This window comes from Cynara cardunculus (assembly GCF_001531365.2).
Source record: "Cynara cardunculus var. scolymus isolate 2C chromosome LG 5, CcrdV1, whole genome shotgun sequence".
NCBI lineage: Eukaryota > Viridiplantae > Streptophyta > Magnoliopsida > Asterales > Asteraceae > Cynara > Cynara cardunculus.
In genome coordinates, this window is record NC_037532.1 from 36,135,226 (window position 1) to 36,155,210 (window position 19,985).

The following is a 19,985-nucleotide window of genomic DNA, read 5'->3' on the forward strand; positions in this document are numbered from 1 at the left end:
CGCCGTCTGTAGCTGCTCCCTCCAATTCCTTCGTATTCATTGACACTAACTCTTTCTCCAAAGTATATATAAATTTTATTTCAGTAATATATATACCTACTCGTAGTTGTATGTATATCTATATATCTTCTTTGATTGGTGTATCTATTTGAGCGTTATTGTAAGTTATTATAATATCTGAATGCTATTATTACTTTGAATTGGTTTGATTGTTTGAATGGAAACTCATGGTATTTTCTCCTGATTACAATGTAAAATCTACCTGTCCTCCCTTAACTCAAATTTACTGGGTTGGTATATACAAAACATGGCATTTCTTTTCGGATTTGGGGATATTTTTTTTTAATTTATTGGATCATCCATGGTGTCAAACATTTTTTCACTTCTTGTAGCAAATCAGCTTTCTTTTCTGGTTGGGTAATTGATTTTAGAGTCTTTCTCGAGGCCATAATTTGGGTAAATGTAAATTCAATTGCTTTTTTGAAATCTTGATGCTGTTTTTTCAATCTATATGTTGATAACTGTGGTGATCTTTTCATTTTTTGAAATTATCCTCGTTATGGGTGGCTTATTTGGTCGTAAAATTGATCTACTACCCTTAGGGTAGATAACTAGGCCATATGGGTTGTGGTATGTATATATAATGCAAAAAGTACCCCTTAGGACCTAGCAGTGCCATTTGCTTCATTAGTTGATGTAGATTACTTGTAAAATTAGTGCTATTGCTATGACATTAACTGTAATTGAATGTATATTATTTAAACATGGCTAAATAGTTATCATTTTGTGTTCCACATTTTCCCCAGAAATGTGTACATAACTTCTAAATCATTCCTTTTTTAAATTTTATTCTAGCCGAGTTAATGATAACTTCCATTGCTTTAATCTGGTTGTTTTCTTGCAGGATGGTCGAAAGATTCATGTTGGTGACTGTGCTCTGTTCAAGCCCTCCCACAATTCCCTTCCATTTGTTGGAATAATTCGTAGATTAATAGTAGGAAAAGAGAACAATTTAAGTCTGACTGTGAATTGGCTTTACCGGCCTGCAGACGTAAAGCTTGAGAAAGGTGATTCGCTGGAAGCAGCACCAAACGAGGTCTTCTACTCGTTTCACAAGGATGAGATACCTGCTGCATCGTTACTCCATCCGTGTAAAGTCACATTCCTTCATAAAGTTGTTGAACTTCCTTCAGGGATATCCTCATTTGTGTGCAGACGAGTGTATGATATTGAGAGCAAGCGTTTATGGTGGTTAACAGATCAAGACTACATTAACGTGAGTATATTTGTTCAGTTTTTTTTTTGTTCATATCACCCTTATCTGTTGAAAATTATCTTGATTGGATATGTAGTCTTATTTGACACAGGAACGACAAGAAGAAGTAGACCAGTTATTAGATAAGACAAAGATAGAAATGTATGGAGCAGTGCAGAGTGGAGGTCGATCTCCAAAACCTTTGAATGGTCCAAATGGGACAGCACAATTAAAACCTAGTTCAGATAATGTACAGAATAGTTCGTCCTCTATTTCGTCACATGCGAAAAGTAAAAAGAGAGAACATAGCGTTCACAATTCAGACTCTGTCAAGCGTGAGCGCTTATCTAAAGTAGATGATGCAGATTCTGGTCAACTTAGATCAGAACACATAATAAAGACCGAGATTGCTAAGATTACCGATAAAGGAGGATTGGTAGATTTTGGAGGGGTTGAAAAACTAATACAGCTCATGCGACCTGAGAGTGCCGAGAAAAAACTGGACTTGGCTTGCCGAGCAATGCTTGTTGATGTAATATCGGGTACTGAAAGGTTTGATTGCCTAGGTCGGTTTGTTCAGCTGAGGGGATTATCTGTTTTGGATGAATGGCTTCAAGAGATTCACAAGGGGAAGATTGGTGATGGTAGTCCCAAAGAGAATGATAAATCTGTTGAGGAATTTCTTTTCTCTTTGCTTCGTGCCCTGGACAGGTTGCCTGTGAACCTTCATGCCTTACAGACTTGTAATGTTGGGAAGTCCGTCAATCACCTACGTAGCCATAAAAATTCTGAAATTCAGAAGAAAGCGAGAAGTCTAGTCAGCACATGGAAGAGTCGTGTAGAAGCTGAAATGAATATCATTGAAACAAAGTCTAGTACAAGCCGAGGAGGTTTCTGGCCTAGCAAGTCAATGATGTCTGAAGTTTCTCATATGGGTAGTAGACGGATAGGTGGTTCTTCTGAGGTTGCTCCCAAGAGTTCTACATCACAACCTTCTGCACTGAAAGTTCAACAACCAAAGCATAACTCCGGTGAATCTATCTCCAAATCACCAACATCTCCCAGCTCTACGAAATTGTCGACACTGGCTGCAGCTGGGGGAGGATCCTCAGATATGCCTTCATCAGCAGCTAAAGAGGGAAGAAGTTGCAGTTCTAGTCAATCGCCAAATAATAGTCAGTCTTGTTCTAGTGATCATGGGAAGACTGTGGCTTCCTGCAGGGAAGATGCTCGGAGCACTGTTGCTGGGTCCTCGAGTGTAAGTAAGATCTCTGGTAGCATTTCTCATAGTAGGAACTCAAGCAATGGTTTTCACGGATCTACAATCCCAGGAGTTCAGAAGGAAGGGAGTCTTGGAAAAATTGGTTCTGTGAATCGGAATGTGGCCTCCGAAAAGGGATCCCCAACTCGATATACATCCGAGAGAGTATCTGATGTGTGTCTTGTAGATAATGGCAACAGCCAGAGACTTATTGTGAGGTTGCCCAACACTGGTCGAAGCCCTGCACGAACAGTCAGTGGGGAATCTCCTGAAGACTCTTCCACAATATCTGGTAAGGCTTCTGTTGTGGTATCTTCTGAGAAGCAAGATAACCATGATCAGAAGGTAAGTGGAAAAATTGATGTTCTACAGGGAAACAATGTACCAAATATGGATGCGAATTTGTCTCAGGGAAAAGATGGATTGGTTGGCTGTGATGAAGTTAAGGTGATGACTGCTGGGTTACCTTATGATGAGCGTGGTAGAGTGACTGAAGCATCTTTAGGCAGTGGTTCTTCATCTGGGGTTACTCCAAAATCAGGGAAATTATATGAAGCTTCTTATAGCTCTATAAATGCATTAGTAGAAAGCTGTGCCAAGTTCTCTGAAGCAAGTGTGTCGCCTTCTTTGGGTGATGATATTGGCATGAATCTTCTTGCCAGTGTGGCTGCTGGTGAAATGTCAAGATCTGATGTATCACCCGCATGTTCCCCTGAAAGTAATTCACCTTTACCTGAGGACTCGTGTTCTGCGAATGTTGCTAAGTTGAGGCGCGAAGATAATATCAGTGTGGCAAATGGTCATACAATGGTGGAGCAGATTAGTTCTGTTGACTCSTTGTCTACAAAAAGTAGACCKCCGCAGCARACKCCRCCTKTTAYGACCCACATTTCTGGAGAYAGTAAAGATGCATCATTTGGYTGTGAGTTGAARAYCCWKGAGGATRATWTAMGATTGGATTCACCYGTTRTAGAWTYGCCGCAAAATGGCAATGCTGTTGTTATKGCYCCAGWGGTAAAGCCTGCTGGTTTGATRGAAGATGAAATAAATGGTTGTAAAGAGGGAGATGGAGCTGTTCAGTCTGAAGRTCAWMGGAAATTCTCTCCWAATTGGTCACGAAGTGTTAATTTCTCAAATATGAAACCTAAYAGCGGAAGTMCATCWTCAGATGAAGACAAGAATGCKGGAYGTGCTGATGATAAAGCRGCAAAAAATRRYGWTGTTCTKCCGGRCGCAGCTGCTACWAGTKCMAAGATTGAGACACAGRKYAATGAAGAATCAGCTTCTTGGTCMTCTTCAGATATGCATGYRRATGATAAGAARTTWGYCCACAAACAAYCAAGCARCWGCAACTTAGYATTGCYAGAAGAACTCCRTGGCAGRCTRAARGKTGAGAAYWCWACAGTAGCCACCMCTTCTTGTGGTGATGTTGATTTAGTACCGAAATATGAAGTGGCTGATGACAAAAAGGCAGTGATTCAAGCTGGACAGATCGAGCGACAAAATATGGATTCTGGCGCATCAGTTCAGCGCAGTATTGAACGTACCGATGAACCCCTTGGTCGTAATCCTGGTGTTTCAGTGCCCACTGACAAACCTCCTGCAATTGCAATTCAAGAATTAAGATCGTGTGAAAAGCCTACGGATGTAGCAGATATGGCTGTGAAGTTGGATTTCGATCTGAATGAGGTTCTTCCCAACGATGATGGGATTCAAGGAGAGGTTGAAAGGTCTTCCATTTCGGGAGGTTTGGCTGCCATCCACTCACCTAGCCCTTTACCTTCTAATAATGGCAATCGGTCTTCTTTGATTACTGTAGCTGCTGCCGCCAAAGGACCTTTTTGTTCTTCAGAGAACCTCTCAAGAGGTAAGGCTGAGCTCGGTTGGAAAGGGTCTGCTGCCACCAGCGCATTTCGTCCAGCAGAGCCTCGAAAGRCATCAGATGTTCCGSTTYCTGATAATCATAGCAGTAAACAGGCTCGYCCGCTTTTAGAYTTTGACCTGAATGTTGGGGTTGTCGAKGATGCTGGCCAAAACAATCGTGCTCTTAACGGAGGGGGGCTTGATCTTGATCTGAATGCATSTGAAGAGAGTYCGGATGTTGTGCRGYTRTCKGTTTTCARCAGTGGTAGGCCTGGYRGCATWGAGCAATTRCCKCCAAGRTCACTTCAKTCTCGTGGGTTTTTWAACTCCGAACCMAATTTRTCACGGGGGTTTGACCTGAAYAAYGGACCYGGYGTGGAWGAAGYTGGCKGTGAATCAGTATCRTTTTCCAAAAATGGTATGCAGTTTTTGCCGGCTGTTCCGAATGTCAGAATGAACAATATGGATATCGGTAACTTCTCACCTTGGTTTCCGCCAAACAATGCCTACCCGGCAATCACAATCCCGWCAATTCTTCCGGGTMGAGGRGATCCGAGTTATCCSGTTKCTCCTGCTGCGGTTMCRCAAAGAATGTTGACTCCCGTGACSGCTASTACCTCACTTAATCCCGAATTATTCCGGGGTGGTCCGGTGTTRTCATCCTCTCCTGCAGTYGCATTTCCGTCAACCRTGCCATTTCAGTATTCAGCATTCCCATTTGAAACAAATTTCTCGCTACCGTCAATTTCAAATACGTTTTCTGCWGTCWCAACGGCCTATGTGGATTCTTCATCATCCGGTGGGACCCTTTGTTTCCCAACCATTCCGTCACAAACGCAGCTGGTCGGACCTAATGGTGTGGTTTCTATGCCTTATAGGCCATACTTCATGAGCCTGCCTGGTGGTGGTTCGAGTAACGTTGGTCCTGATGGTCGAAAATGGGGAAGCCAGGGTCTAGATCTTAATACTGGCCCCGGAGGTGGTGCGGACGATAAGTTGGGTTCTGGATTAAGACCGATGCCTCTTGCTGGTTCTCAAACTATGGACGACGAACAGTTAAAGTTGTTTCAGCAAATGGCGGCAGGTAGCGGAGTATCAAAGCGGAAAGAACCCGATAGCGGATGGGATGGAGATCGGATTAACTACAAACGTCATCCGTCATGGCAGTAGGAACGTGTTCTTGCGTTGCCCGGTGAGTCTTCTTTTTTCCCACTCACATGATTGTTGACACTTAGACACACAGAAAGGGCAAATTAAATGCAACAAAATTTGGTTTAGTTTCTATTTAGTGTAACAAACTTTTTTCTTAACAAAGTGATGCACGCTGGATTAATAACAACAGAAATAATCATATGATTCTTATTAACTACTCAGATTCGAATGATTATAATGTTGTTCCAGCAATTCCCTGATTTACAAAAGTCTACTTTTAACTGCTCCCCTTTCTTTTTTATACCCAACCTCCTTTAGTGCATAGTAATACTCTAGCAGAAAGTAAAGATAATGATCTACCCAAAATTCCCCTCTCCTCTCTTGCACCATAATACTGACAATTATTGACTACCACACTACTCAGAGAATAACAATTCCCGCGCCTGAACTTTGACTTTGTTCTCAAGGTGGAAAAAAAATAAAAAGTCTGATTCAATTACTTTCTATTAATGATTGCTGGTGGTGGTGGTATCAGCGGTGGTTCTGGCTGCTCAACCAAGATCTTAGATTCACCCTGCAGTCTATTCTAATGAAAAAATATCCTCCCTGCAAGGCCATGAAATCAAGCACCCAATCTGGGATGGACTCGGGATTGACATTGAATTGTCTTATCGTGTAGACTATTTTGTTTAAGCGTTTCTTGTGTGCATCTCAATGCAACAAAATAAGGGTCTGAACCTCATTCAGATATCTACTTATTCCCATCCTTCAATCAACCGGCCTGCATTCGTCTTTCTTTTCCATTTGATGCAACACGTGAGGTAAAGAAAATAAACCACATAATTATATCGGTTGAAAGATCTTCTCCAGTTGTGTAAAGTGATACAAATCAAACTAATTTTGTTCCTTTCTTTGGTTGATCTCTTGGTTTCTCGAATATTTCAATGTGCTTCTTGTCCTCTAAATATTCCACAACTAGAGTCTTTGCACCATTAACTACCAATAACAAGCCCTGTAGTTGGTACTATTGGCAATCTGACTACTCTTCTCAAAACCGAATTGCGATTTGGATCCCTAACCCAAAAGAAAATGAACCATATAAAACTTCACAGTTCCGCAGCTCAATCCCCTGTACAAGGCTACTCTTTAGTGGATGATGCTGACTATGTAGGTAACTGTAACTTATAAATTCCTATCTTACCACTCGCAATAGCTGAAGGTGGTTAATAAGAACCTAAAGTGCCCTGAATGGCACCGAAGAAGTGTGTGTATCGGCGGTCATCAATGAATCTTATCCCTCTTAACTGCTTCCCTCCCTTCTATTTATACCCAACCTCTCTTAGGGGCTGTTTGGTTGGTTTTTCATAATGGGTAAAGCTGTCTGTATAGATTGGGAGGGTTTTCTCGTAGAAGGTAGGAGCTTGTTTTTTACTTAGGAGGAACAGGTTTGGAAAAAAAAACTTGGCTTTCTGCATAAAGGTCCCCTTATAAGCACACTAAATAAGCCACTTTCTATATCTTAAAGCCACCATCAAACAGTCATATATAGCTGACCGAATAAGCTGCGAGTCTCATTAAGCTTATTAAGTTGATAAACATAGAACTCTTAACAGAAAGTAAAAGTAATGATCCTACCCAAAATACCCCCCTTCCTGCACCATATTATCAAGTATTATTGACTACCACACTACCCGGAATATAGTTTTAAGAAAATTTAAAACTCTGTTGCATTAAGTAGGAAAAATACTCTTTACATCGATCGAGAAAATAAAGTACTTGTTACACTAAATACGAACCAAAACAAACTTCGTTGCATTTGGCCTAAAACACTGAAACCAGACTTTGCTCTTTCTTTAAAGTATATAATCCCTCCGTCCCAAAATAATTGTCTACATTACTATTTTAGTTTGTCCACTTTTATCCCTTAATTATGATGGAGAAAATCTCTCTCTCTCTCTCTCTTATATATATATATATATATATAAAATTAAGGGTAAAACTGTCATTTTGTTTATTATAAAGTGTATTAGTTACACATTCTTAAAACTTTGTGCGTTTTTTTATTGTGGACATATTTTGGGACGGAGGGACAACAAAATCTAGTGGGGCTTGAACCCTTGACCCATCTGTAGGCTGAGCACCGCTACTGATAACTTACATATAGCTAGACCAAATGCTTGGGTTTTTTCGTCATTCGTTTGATATAATAACAGTTTGCAGGTGATGTTTCGGAGACCTCCGTTTGGTGGCCGAAGCGGTTTGTGGGTTTGGAGAAAAAAATATGCCCCCCATCTTGTTTACGAGACCTTTCCTTATGTATCGTGGGGGTGTGTTATGAAAGCATTGCGTTGTTGGTTGAAATAGTTATCGATGTTTTAACTTGTTGAAAAGCATTTGCCCACCCGAAACAAACCAGGGAATTGGTTTCAACAAATATATATGTAGATTGCCAGTTCTTCTGGGTTTTAGTTTTATTAAATTTTATTCCCTTCCTTACACTGTCGTTTGTTTATATTCACGCGTTTGGTACGTAGATAGGATTGTACAGTACTGAACGAGGTTGGACTGGACTTGGCTGACGAGAGTGAGGTAAACAAATGAAAGAATTGTGGAAGGATTTAAGGTTTTAGTTTGATATGGGTTGTTTAGTAATTTTACTCATCTTAGTCTCATTTTTATCATCTTTTTTCTATTATTTGTCCCGTTCAGTCATGTTTTGTTTCAGTCTGATTGTCATGCCAGATGTGAAGTTCACATCGGGTTTTTGTTCTGGCCTGTACCGAACATGTCGTAGACGAACTCTTTTTTGGATCTGGTTGTTGGGAAGAACCAGGTTAGCCAGGACCGATTATGGTCGAAGGTAGGGGTTTAAACGAGCCGAGCCAAGCCGAGTCGAGAGCTCGGAAAAATTATATTAGGCTCGAGCTTGGATAACTTTTTCAATGTAGGGTTCAAGCACGAGCTCAAATATTTTATGGATCTTACGACCAATTAACTCGTTTATCGGCTCGAAGTTGATAATTTATATATTTTTATTGTATTGTTTATGAACATATGAGTAGGTTTGGCTTTGAAAAAGTATATGCTTGAATGACTCGACTTGACTTGAAAATTTTGATCGAGTTTTTGAATTAGCCGAATCATCGGTCTTATGAAGCTTGACTCGTTAAAAGTTCATTTCATTTAATGACTAGACCAATCTCTATGGCTGAAAAGCTCAAAGGTCCCTAGTGGCTTGATATGGTTGATCTCGATGGCAAAAGATCCGAATGGCTAAATCACTACGGAAAAAGTCTACTATAGTTACGTTTTCAATGTATCATTTGACCTGGTTTTTGATACATACAAGGGTGTATATAACATCCATTTTTGTTCTCTACATATGTATGAATTGATGTGATTTTGATATACATATAGGTGTAGCCTGAGGTTCAGGAGAAAACACCAAAAAAAATAAAAAACCAAAGAACACCCTCATAACCATTTATTTGTACAATATGTACATGTGCATATAAGTGAAGTCGTTTATTGGTTCTTATGCACGTGTAAGTGTTACGTTCACGTGTATACCGAACAAATTTCTTACAAATTACTTGCATACACATGTATACCGTCCAGATGAATAATTATTAATTTATTTATTAAATTTTCATTTTTTTAAGGTTTTCCTTAGTACCTAATATGGCAAAACACCCTCATCAAACAAGAGTTGGTTTAAAGTTTTTTTTTTCAATCAAATCACTTGATATTACAAACGGGCGAGTGTCGTCGTGTCAATTGTTTGAGGGGCGATGGGTTCGAGATCCAAATGGGTAATCGTTGTTGGCATAATACTGATTCCAGTTGTGCTACAATGCCTGACTCGAAGAATTATTTCAAGAATAGGCGGATGGATAAAGATCTATTGAATTGGAAAGATAACACGAAAATGATCAAATAATATATATTATTTGCATTAGAATCACATAAAAAATCACATGTGATTCAAGTCGCTTGCACACCACTTACATATTCAATAATCACATGTGATTTCAAAGGAAAATCACATATAAATTGATCATTTTCGTGTTTTCTTATTCCAACCATATACTTGTTTGAACCTCAATGGTTTGAAATTAAAATTCATATACATATCACACAATTTTTTGGTGGTATTATTGGTAAATATATTATTTAAGATATTTTTTTTTCCAAAAAATGCCATCAGATATCAATATCTTTACAGTTAAAGTGTAAATATAGGGTTTTCCCATGATGGTTGTAGGACCTGTATGGTGGGGACGTTTCATGAAGTGGCGTCATAACCTCGGTCGGAGAACATTCATACATATATGCAAACTGCTTTTGACATGTAACTAAGTTGGCAAAGAGACGAGACGACTTTGCCTTAATACAAGAAAGGTCACGACTGGTAGCAGATGATGAACATTTCATAAACGGATCCAATTCGGGTATTTTACGCCTCCACCTTAACAAACTCGACCTCAACTGGGCCACCGACTCCCAAACCTAGACCACACCGTCATCTCAGATGGCCATTGGTTCTTTCGACAACTTCAACCATACTTGAACATCATCAAGATAGGATATGTCTACGGTAACGAACCCAACGTTACCAATCACACTATCACATTCGCTACGATAATGGCCTTTCGAGCCACTGAAAGGTGCATCAACAACCGAATAGAGCGCAAGCATTTGATGACATTTCTAAGGACGTTTTTAGCGGTACATTTTCGAGAATGGAACATGGGACAATGGAGGGAGTTGCCAATGACATAATTTGAAGTTGAATCAGATAAAAAAACATACAGTTTTAGAAAATTATCACAGTTTTTAATTAACCAAATGACAATTTTATCCTTAATAACAGACGGAGTAGTGAATTTCTCTATCTCATAATTAGAGTAGAATTCCGAAGTAGGACACTTGGGGGCCGTTTACCAAAACACTTACCCGGTAAACGCTTACCAGTAAAATTCAACACTATCACTTACTTACCGAGTAAGATTTTAGTCAACAAAAACGGCATCGTATGCAACAATTTACCCGGTAAGCGCTAACCGTGGTAAGAGTCCTCGTTCTCACTTACCGGGTAAGACTGTTGGTCCTTACTATATTTATTCTGTAAGTTGATGTGAATTGGTAAGCGCTTACCCGGATAAGTGTTTGGTAAACAACCCCTTACTTTTGAAAATGAACCCTTATTTTGGGACCAAACAAAAAATAGAAACGTGGACTTATTTTGAAACAGATAAAGTAATATTCATATACAACAAATACTCACACACACTTCTCATCTTTGCATCAGATGAGTTCTATTGTGAGTTCTATTGGGAGATAAATGAGGATGCAAAATGAAGAGATAGAAAGGGCAAGAAGTAGTTTAAATCATTGAATATCACAAAGGCCATAGCAATGATGTAGCAAATGGATGCAAGGGTTATAATGATTGTGTTTATTTGCATTCTGATATGAAGTTTCAAGTGCAAAAAATTGTCTCATGGGTCTCACGAAAACATGTTGGTCTCACGTAATCACAAATATATATATATATATATATATATATATATATATATATATAATAAATATATATAAACATGATATGAACACTAGTGGCATGCCAATGCCATCTTTAGGCCAAAACATATAAACATACAAGCACCATATCATTTTCTTAAAATGATTTGAGAACAAAAAGTGTCAGTTGTTAGCAACTTAATGAGCTTAATGGGTCTCACAGCTTATTCGACTAGCGATACATGACTGTTTGGTTGTGACTTAATGATATAGAAAGTGGCTTATTCAATAAGATTCTAATGGATGCTTCATATAGAAAGCTAAAATTTTTCCAAACTGTCCCTCCCAACTAATAACACACTTCTTCCGTTTAACAAAAACTCTCCCAAACAAAAACCTTTGCAATCTATACAGACACATTAAACCATACAGACAGTTCTATCCATACAGAGCTTAATGAAAACCCAATGAAACAACCCTTAAATCCCACTGGAAAGTGGGGTTAGACGGTGAGATGCATGCAAACTTGATCTCTAAACCCAAATGCGTAGAACGACGATTTCAGTAAAGACCCCTAACTTGTGCAAACACATCAACTCGAATGTAAAACCTTATAGAAAGTCATCATATTATACGAGAACAAATAACCAATGCTATTCTACAATAAGTTTTTTACAACAGAAAAGACGACAACATCAAACGCGAAACGAGTAATATTAATGAACACAAACATGAACGAAACATATAATCTTAAAGACTCAAACCTCAAGATTCGACCGAGCCACCGAGCACGAACGAGAAGAGTTCACGAACCGGCGAGTATTCAACCAAGCCAATATCCATCGCATAGCCCGTAACCGGCAACTTCAAGTCCCTTAAAACAGTAAACGCTTCCGCCATTCGATTCTTTGGCACCTCTTCGGCAACCGGGCAGTATGGAATCCACGAATCCGGGCGATATTCTTCCCCGATTTCAATCCCTTCCCTCTTCATTGCATCACAAAGTTGAAAATGAAATTGAAGAAGGGGCAAAGTAGGAGTTGGAGCAAGAAACAATACATTATTATCATTTGGTAAGCTTCCAATCGAACCGAAAGATAACGGCAAAGGATCTTGCTTTGAAGCAAACCCTTTTACGATGTTTTCAAGCTTCGATGGATCGATAAACGGGCTCGAAAACAGAGTTATATGAGGTCGAGATTCGATTTCGATAAGATGGGTGCTAATTTGGCGACGAGCCACCACATTCCAAGCTTTCAGGACTTGGTTTTCAAGAGCAGGATCAAAGTAAAGCTCAATTGCGTAACCCTCAGACATTAAATTCGATTACGAATTAAATAAAAACTAGAGTTTCAAAAATTGAAAACGAATCGCAAACCCTAAACAAAACCCTAATCCTGAATCCGATAGCAATCAACAAAACGATTGATTAATGTTCAACAAATTGAAGAGTACATTAGAGCTTACTTCCCGTAATCAACTTCAGATCCAGAAAACCGATCAAATGGGAAATTATACAATCAAAACGACCCACTACGATTAACAGCTACAAATTTGGGGAAAAGGGTTTCGAAAGCAAACCCTAAAAATCGAAAATTTGAAGCGAAGGACTAAAATTGGCACAAACCCAGATGAGATTCAATCGATCGAGCTAAAAAGCAAACAGGGGAAGTGAAATTGGAGAAGTGAAGGAGTAAAAATTGGAATTTGGACAAAGGGTTTTGATGAGAAAAGATGAAATCGAAAAAATGAAGGGGCGAGAACATCGGGGGTTTGGCGTTGATATTTGGTGGCGGATGGATGCAGTCATCGAAATATTTCATAAATGGTCCCTTGAATATTAGTTAAGTTTCATTTTTGATCCATAGACTATTTAAAGCTTTATAAGCAGTCCTTGTATAAAAAATGAGATAACAATTTGACCCGACTCAACGACTCATAGTTTGTGCATAAGGGTTTGTAAATTGTAATCGGTAATCCCCGAGTTGATCTGCACTTTCCAATAGTATCATGTAAGAGATAAATCACTGACTCAGATATGCACAGGTCAGTTGAGTGATTGCCTTAAGAAACTAGTGACTATAAGCAGCTCAATCTTCAAAGGAATTGTAACTCTACGACTGCCAGACTCGAACGTTCTTCTAGGTGCCTGTTGTTCAGAACACGTTGTGGTCTTGTGGACTCGTTGCCGATCCCACAATTCAACTAGTGTTGCAAGTTACACTCGTCTGAATTTAACATGTCTTTTTGTACGCTTTCTGCAAAGGGATATATGTGAAACGTATCGTTATTCCGTTAAGGGTATGATTATTTCGTTAAGGATATGGTCGTATATGAAACCATACAAAATATGGAGCCAAGTGTAACTTTTTAGGTCCTTAAATGTCCAACCATAAGTTTTATGGGTGAAACTATAAACATTAAAAACTTTAGGGGTTTATATTAAAATTATGGATTCGCCTTTGTTTGACGTAACCCTCGAGAACCGCACTGTATTGTTCTTACCTACGATTATCATGAGAAAGGTAAAATTAGGGCCGTTTACCAAATGCTTACCGGGTAAGTGCTTACCAAGTAACTATTATCTCACCGGATTAATATTGTAAGGACCAAGAATCTTACCCGGTAAGAACGAGACAAGGACCAAAATTCTTACCCGGTAAGTGAGGGCGAGGACTCTTACCATGGTAAGCACTTACCGAGTAAATTGTTGCATATAATGTCGTTTTGGGTGGACTAAAATCTTACCAGGTAAATAAATAGTAGTGTTAGATTTTACCGGTAAGTACTTACCGGGTAAGTGTTTGGTAAACGGCCCCTTAGTATCTAAAGGCGAACTTCATACCTTCCACTCTGTAAAGATGTCCATCTACTTACTTGTACGCCACTCAGGGACGAACCTAGAAATTTTTTCAAACAATGACATCATTTGACTATAAGAAAAAATATAGGGAATTTTTTTATCGTTTGACTATAAGAAACAAATATATGGAATTTTTTTCAAACAGTGACACCATTTAACTAAGAAAATGACACTAACACGATTCGAACTTGGTTCTGGGGTGGAATAAAAGCCTTGCAAACCAACTCTACCAAATAAAACTTGTTATCATCGTAGTTTCAAATACATACGGTGGCACACAACAGATTAATACGATTGCACTTTTTACGAACCTAAATTTTTTTACCCTTCGACGGAGGAATAATACGGTGACACGTGCCACCGTATGCACAATTATAGGTCCGTCTCTAACGCCACTGATACTCTTTTCCGTACACTTTCCTCATTCCTATTACTCCATTCGTATCGCAACCAAGTTCTTGATCTATTCTCAACTATCGTACGACACCAATGGGAATGACACGGAAAACTTTCACCATTCGGGTTCGGTTTTCTGTTACTTTTATCTCGTTTTATGTTAGTTTTTTTTACATCCCGACGATAAAGATCTTACGATCGTTTGTTTTTCGACTAAAACAACGAGTTCGAAGGCGTAACCTCTAATATATAATCATTTACAGCATTTTTCATTAGAGTTAAAACACTTATAATACACTTGATAAGTAACAAGGAGCTTTGATTTATTTGCTCTCCATGTCCTCATCTTTGTAATATTGCAACAATGGCGATCTCGGAGTCGAAGACGATTCCGAGTTTATAACTTCATCGTTTATCACGTCCTCTTTCGCTTTTCCCCACATCACTGTGTAGAACCCGATCGATATTATCGATGCGCCAATCACACTGCACAACGATACAGATAAATTCAATTTCTACAACAAAACGGGCGTTCTGGAACGTAGTATTTAATTGGACTTTTAAGTTTATAATGCTAAAAAGTAAATCATCCCGTTAGTGTTTTATGACACATTCGGAAAGCGTCGTGTATATATGTAGAAGGTTGGGTTCATGTGAGACCAGACTGTTTTGATAAGACTGGTGAGAACATAAAATAACACTGAAACTTCGAAGCAACACATTGTGGAGGTACGGAAAAAACATTGCACCTTCACAGCATAAATACTGTGGAGGTCTTCACAATGTTTTGCTATTGAGGTTTTACTAAATACTTACCCGGTAAGTGTTAATCGGGTAACTTTCCTCACTTGATGCACATGACAAGGGCTGAAAATCTTACCCAGTAAGAGCGATGATAAGGATAAAGAGTCTTACCCGGTAAGTAATGGTGAGGACTCTTACCCGGGAAAACCCGTTTACCGGGTAAATTGTTGCATACGATACCGTTTTAATATACTACAATCTTATCTGATAAAATAAATTATAATGTTGACTTCTATCGGTACGCGCTTACTGAGTAAGTATTTGGGTAAACGGCCCCTTACTCATTATTAATGAGGACGTCCTAAAATACCAATTTTGTTGCAATGAAAGAAGTAAGTTCGATCATTGTACCTTCCGAGATAGAGATCGTCGCCAAGGAACATGACGCCCATGGCGACAGCTATCGCAATCGACAGCGGCTTAAACATGGACACGAATAACGGTCCTTTCAACCGTAACGCCCACGTATGTACGCTATTGTTCAAGCACGAACCAAGCACACCCTGCACGACTCAATAAACTCTTGAAATCCCATTTAGACGGATCACAAAACCACAGAAACCGACCACAGTTGGGTACTCACCGAGCATAGAATCGAGGCCAAGGCTATGTCGGGTTTGATCCTCCACGCACTCGAATCCGGTTCCGTAAAAACCCCGACAATTGCGGCAAGAATGCTCACTATTAAGTTGTAAAAGAACACCACAGTCAATTCCGATGGATACTCCTTCATGATTTGTGTCTGCACACATCAAAGGGTTACAATATCCGATTTTTTAATCGAATCGTTACACCGAGAACCGTAACTATTTTGAGAACATCGGAATACACGGTACAACAAAATTGGCCTTATATAACGCTTAAAATGTCTAAGCGTACTAATAGAATACTTTATAGAACACAAGTTTATAGGATGAAACTATTAAGCGTCCTGTCTAAAAGCGTTACAATAGGTCCATAAGACGTTTGTAGGCGTTTTAACAAGTTCTTTTTAGGACTTTTAAGTGTCCTGTTAGCTATTTTTATAGGTCATTTTTGAGAAGTCTCCTATAAACCGATTTTTTTATAGGACACTTTTTCAAATAATGTCTCATAAAATAGCTAATACGGTACTTTATTTTAAAAGCGTCCTAAAAAACTTGTCAAAACACTTAAAAACGTCCTATAAACCGAAGAAGTCTCTCGAAATTAAACAAAAAACCGAAAAAGTTCCTCGAATCAACCAAAAAACACTTAAAAATCTCGGGAAATCAACCAAAATATTTTTAAAAACCCTTGAAACGATGGAATTAAGCTAAAAACACATCGGGTGACTTTGCAGGCCTTTAGTCCGCTTTAAAGGTGCACCTGCAAAAATCGCGAGTCTGTCGGTGCTTGGCAAACCAACTATTTCATGAGTTATTCATTACGAATAATCCTAATATATTCATAAACATTATTCATCATGATTTTCACTATTCACGATATTCATTATGAATAACTCATTAATAGTTGGTTCCCATGTGCTCAAAATATTCACAGTTTTCATTTGAACTCGCCATTTTGTTAGACCAATGAACGTGATTCGTACCTGCACGATGTACCACAACGGGACCAATATGTACTCGGAAGTTAGGAAAAGGCCGCCGAGGGTCCAATTTGGTTGCGAAGAATTGAGGGAAACCGAAACCGAAGAAGGACTAGGAGGAGGAGATAGACTCCAAATAAGCTTAGGACCTTTGTAAAGTGTCACAACAAATGCACCGGTCACGGAAACGACCGTGCCCAAAAACTTTGCACGCGTACTTTTCTTCGAAAAAGATAACGTCTCCATCCTGTTTTTCGCCATACAAAACTGTTAGGATATACGGAACCTTCGATTTTCTCTTTAAAATTGTATTCACAGAGAGAACAAGTTTAATGGAGCTTGTTACACTTGTATCAAAGCTACAAATCGACAGGGTCGGGCCCTTCTAAGCTCGTTTTTCAGTGAGCAAAAAAGGGCCCGAGCTTTTTTAGGCCTAAGCCGGCCCGTATCATCGTTGGGATTGAAATATGGCCCGATTAAAGCCCAAACTTTTTCAGGTTGGGTTTTTTTAGGCCTTACCCCCACCTCCATCAAAACTATAGATTGACAAGATCGGGCCTTCTAAGCCCGTTTTCAGTTAGCAAAAAAGGGCCTGGTTTTTTTTAGGCACATGCCTGGCTGGATCAACTTTGTGGTTGAGAGAGGGTCCAATCGGGCTTTTCAGCTTGCCCCCAAAATTTCGACAGGATCGGGCTTTGTATGCTTCGGGGTCACTTTATAAAACCTAAAATATTGTAAAAAGGGTTGGGTTTATGTGAGACCAGACTGTTTTCGTAAAATCCGTGGGACCACTTAAAACTTCATGGAAAATGCTGTAAATTTAAAAAAAAACCAAATAATATTTTGCTGTAAAATTTCAAGTATAAAAAAAATGTTGTCACGAATATCACAAATACAGACGGGTGGTTTCCATGATTCCAAGTATTACTAACAATGCGCTGGTCAGTATATTTCATGAAAAGAAGTCCATCACGACCGTTTACATAGAAAAGGACACGTGTCGAAATCAATGTATTGTGGGACAAAAAAAGCATCGAAAATGACGGATTTAACGACAGTTCCGGTGCCGGAAAAACTGGAACCTTTACCGGAAAATGACAGCAAGGATGAAAGTAAAAGCTGGAACAAGGTTGCTAATGGCGGACGCCAACGTCGGAGAACTGTAAATTATTCCGGTATACCCCATAACCTGCGACGTACACCTGATCATCAAAATAATTCAAAAATCAATTTATAAATTCATCGGAATCATTGCCGGAGATTCACAAAAAATCACACTACCCGATGATTCCCAAGAGTCCGATTTTGCTAACGATCGAGAAATTCACCGGCGGCAGCACCCTCGATCTGTTTTCAGGCCAAAAAAAAGAGTCAAAAACATTATTATTCCGATTCCGGCGAGGGGTATAATAATTAAACGATACCTGTTGGAGAAGAACGGCGCCGGAAGGAGGAGGACGGCGGCTACGGCGTAGGAGTAAACGATGAAGACGTGGTAGCTCATTCCTCGGAGTGTGGCGGCTTTGTACAAGGTATTGAGTCCGACGTTGGTGCACTCCATGGTGACCATGGCGGCGAACGGCAGGATATCTTTGTAACAGTAGTATCTCCGGTCGCCGGCCATTTTTTCCGGCGGGGAGTGTGTGGGTGTTGCGTGGAGGAGTGGAGAGTGTATAATGTGAAGTTTAATAAAGAAGAAGGATTGGATCTTACGTAAGATTTGACAACTACTATTTGATCCATTTCTATAGCAGAAGCTTCTAATCTAGTCATAATCTACTTTAATATTGTATACAAATTTTACATCTTTAAAGAATTCTTGATTTCTGCTGTATTTTGGGACAGTTTATGTGTACCGACTAATCTATTGGATGACAATGAATGATTTGGAGTCATCGTAGGTGAACTTTGATGGATTAATCATTGCACATAAACTAAGGGGTTGTTTGTTTACCTCTTAATAGTTCCGTTAAGAGACATCATCTGAATCATTAAGAGATGAATCTTGTTTGACAAAAAAAAGTCTGCATTTTAATGGTTTAAAAACCATCTGAATGATTTTTTATCATGAGTCTCCATTAACCATTAAGCGTCCTGATTTCATTGTAAACAATTACCAAACAATTATATTTCATTTTACACTATATCATGAAAGTCTCTTAATCATTTTGACCACTTAATCATTCTGCAACAAACCATTCAACAACTATCAAACAACCCATAACCTGAAAATAATTGTTCTGGGTAATTGTGGGTTTCTAGATTAACTTATGCAAAGTAATTGATTTAGCAGACGATCATAAATGACTTGGAATCATTGCAGGCGAATTCCTAATGGTTACAAGAGGCTTGGTGGCGACTGGATTTGAAAATGGGGAAGATGAGATTTTCGTTAAGATTCCTTGAGTCTTAACCAGTGTGCCACAGTTCAATTGGTTTTCAAAAAAGTATTTGTTTTTATGATAATTTTAATAGATTTGTCATATTATTGAAGGAAAAAGTAACGTACTTTAACTTGATTCCTATTATAGGTAACATACTTTCAAAACTTCCATTTTGGTATCAAGATGTAAAGGTTTAAACATCTAAGTACCCGGATAATTGGTTGAAGACTAATTTTAGATTTAAAAAAATCAATGTCACTAACCACGTCAGCAAATAATACTGAGTTGAATATCAGATCACTCGTCACATCAGCATGATAACCGCTTAATGCTTCAATCGGTTACCCGAGTACTTAAATGTTTAAAACCTTACATCCTAGGTACCAAAATGAAAGTTTTAAAAACACGTTTCCCAATATAGGAATCAAGTTAAAGTACGTTACATTTTCATGCAATTTGCTCAAATAATATTAAATTGAATTATAGAAACACATGTATCTCCAAAATTAAAAATATTGAGTAAGTTGAAGAAAAATTAAACAAATCCATCAACCACAGTTGGAATCTCGAAGTCGAATGACGATTTGAAATTTTTGATTTTGATTGACAGATTTTGAAATTTCGTCAATTTAAAGAATACAGTCAATTGAGAAGTGAAAACTAAAAACTTTTTTTTTTGAAGTATATAATATTTATATACGGCAAATGCAACAAATAAACTCACACACCCTCCTCACTTATGGTGAGATTTGAACCCCTGACCTCCTAGAAGGCCAATGGCTACGATACCGCTAGGTCAAAGGCCCTTTGATAGTGAAAACTAAAAACTTAATGTCTTGGATAGACTTTTTTCTTTCAATTGAGTCATAAAAGTTGAGCCTACACCATGGAAACTAAATATAACTAATACATGTGTATTT

General features: G+C 38.7%; 3 protein-coding genes across 3 annotated transcripts in view; 1 reads left to right on the top strand and 2 right to left on the bottom strand.

The window, feature by feature from the left end:
- LOC112513057 overlaps positions 1 to 8,201 on the top strand; it is a gene marked incomplete at its 5' end in the record, with an annotated part of 23,172 nt that extends 14,971 nt beyond the window's left edge. Inside the window, 3 exons of the mRNA XM_025119180.1 lie at positions 905 to 1,276; positions 1,368 to 5,571; positions 7,745 to 8,201. Of these exons, the coding sequence (XP_024974948.1) occupies positions 905 to 1,276; positions 1,368 to 5,549 (4,554 nt within the window). The remainder of the gene's footprint in view (positions 1 to 904; positions 1,277 to 1,367; positions 5,572 to 7,744) is intronic.
- A 3,431-nt stretch (positions 8,202 to 11,632) lies between these two features.
- Positions 11,633 to 12,811, bottom strand: LOC112513509. Its single transcript, XM_025119796.1, has one exon. The coding sequence runs from the start codon at positions 12,366 to 12,368 to the stop codon at positions 11,817 to 11,819; it is 552 nt and encodes a 183-aa protein (XP_024975564.1). The 5' UTR covers positions 12,369 to 12,811; the 3' UTR covers positions 11,633 to 11,816.
- Positions 12,812 to 14,534: 1,723 nt separating this feature from the next.
- Positions 14,535 to 18,333, bottom strand: LOC112513131 (WAT1-related protein At3g28050-like). Its single transcript, XM_025119285.1, has 7 exons — positions 18,106 to 18,333; positions 17,963 to 18,028; positions 17,770 to 17,883; positions 16,685 to 16,928; positions 15,698 to 15,856; positions 15,466 to 15,617; positions 14,535 to 14,796 (listed from the first exon to the last, which is right to left on the bottom strand). Exons 1-7 carry the CDS (start codon positions 18,303 to 18,305, stop codon positions 14,634 to 14,636), a joined length of 1,098 nt encoding a protein of 365 aa, XP_024975053.1. The 5' UTR covers positions 18,306 to 18,333; the 3' UTR covers positions 14,535 to 14,633.
- Positions 18,334 to 19,985: the final 1,652 nt, after the last annotated feature.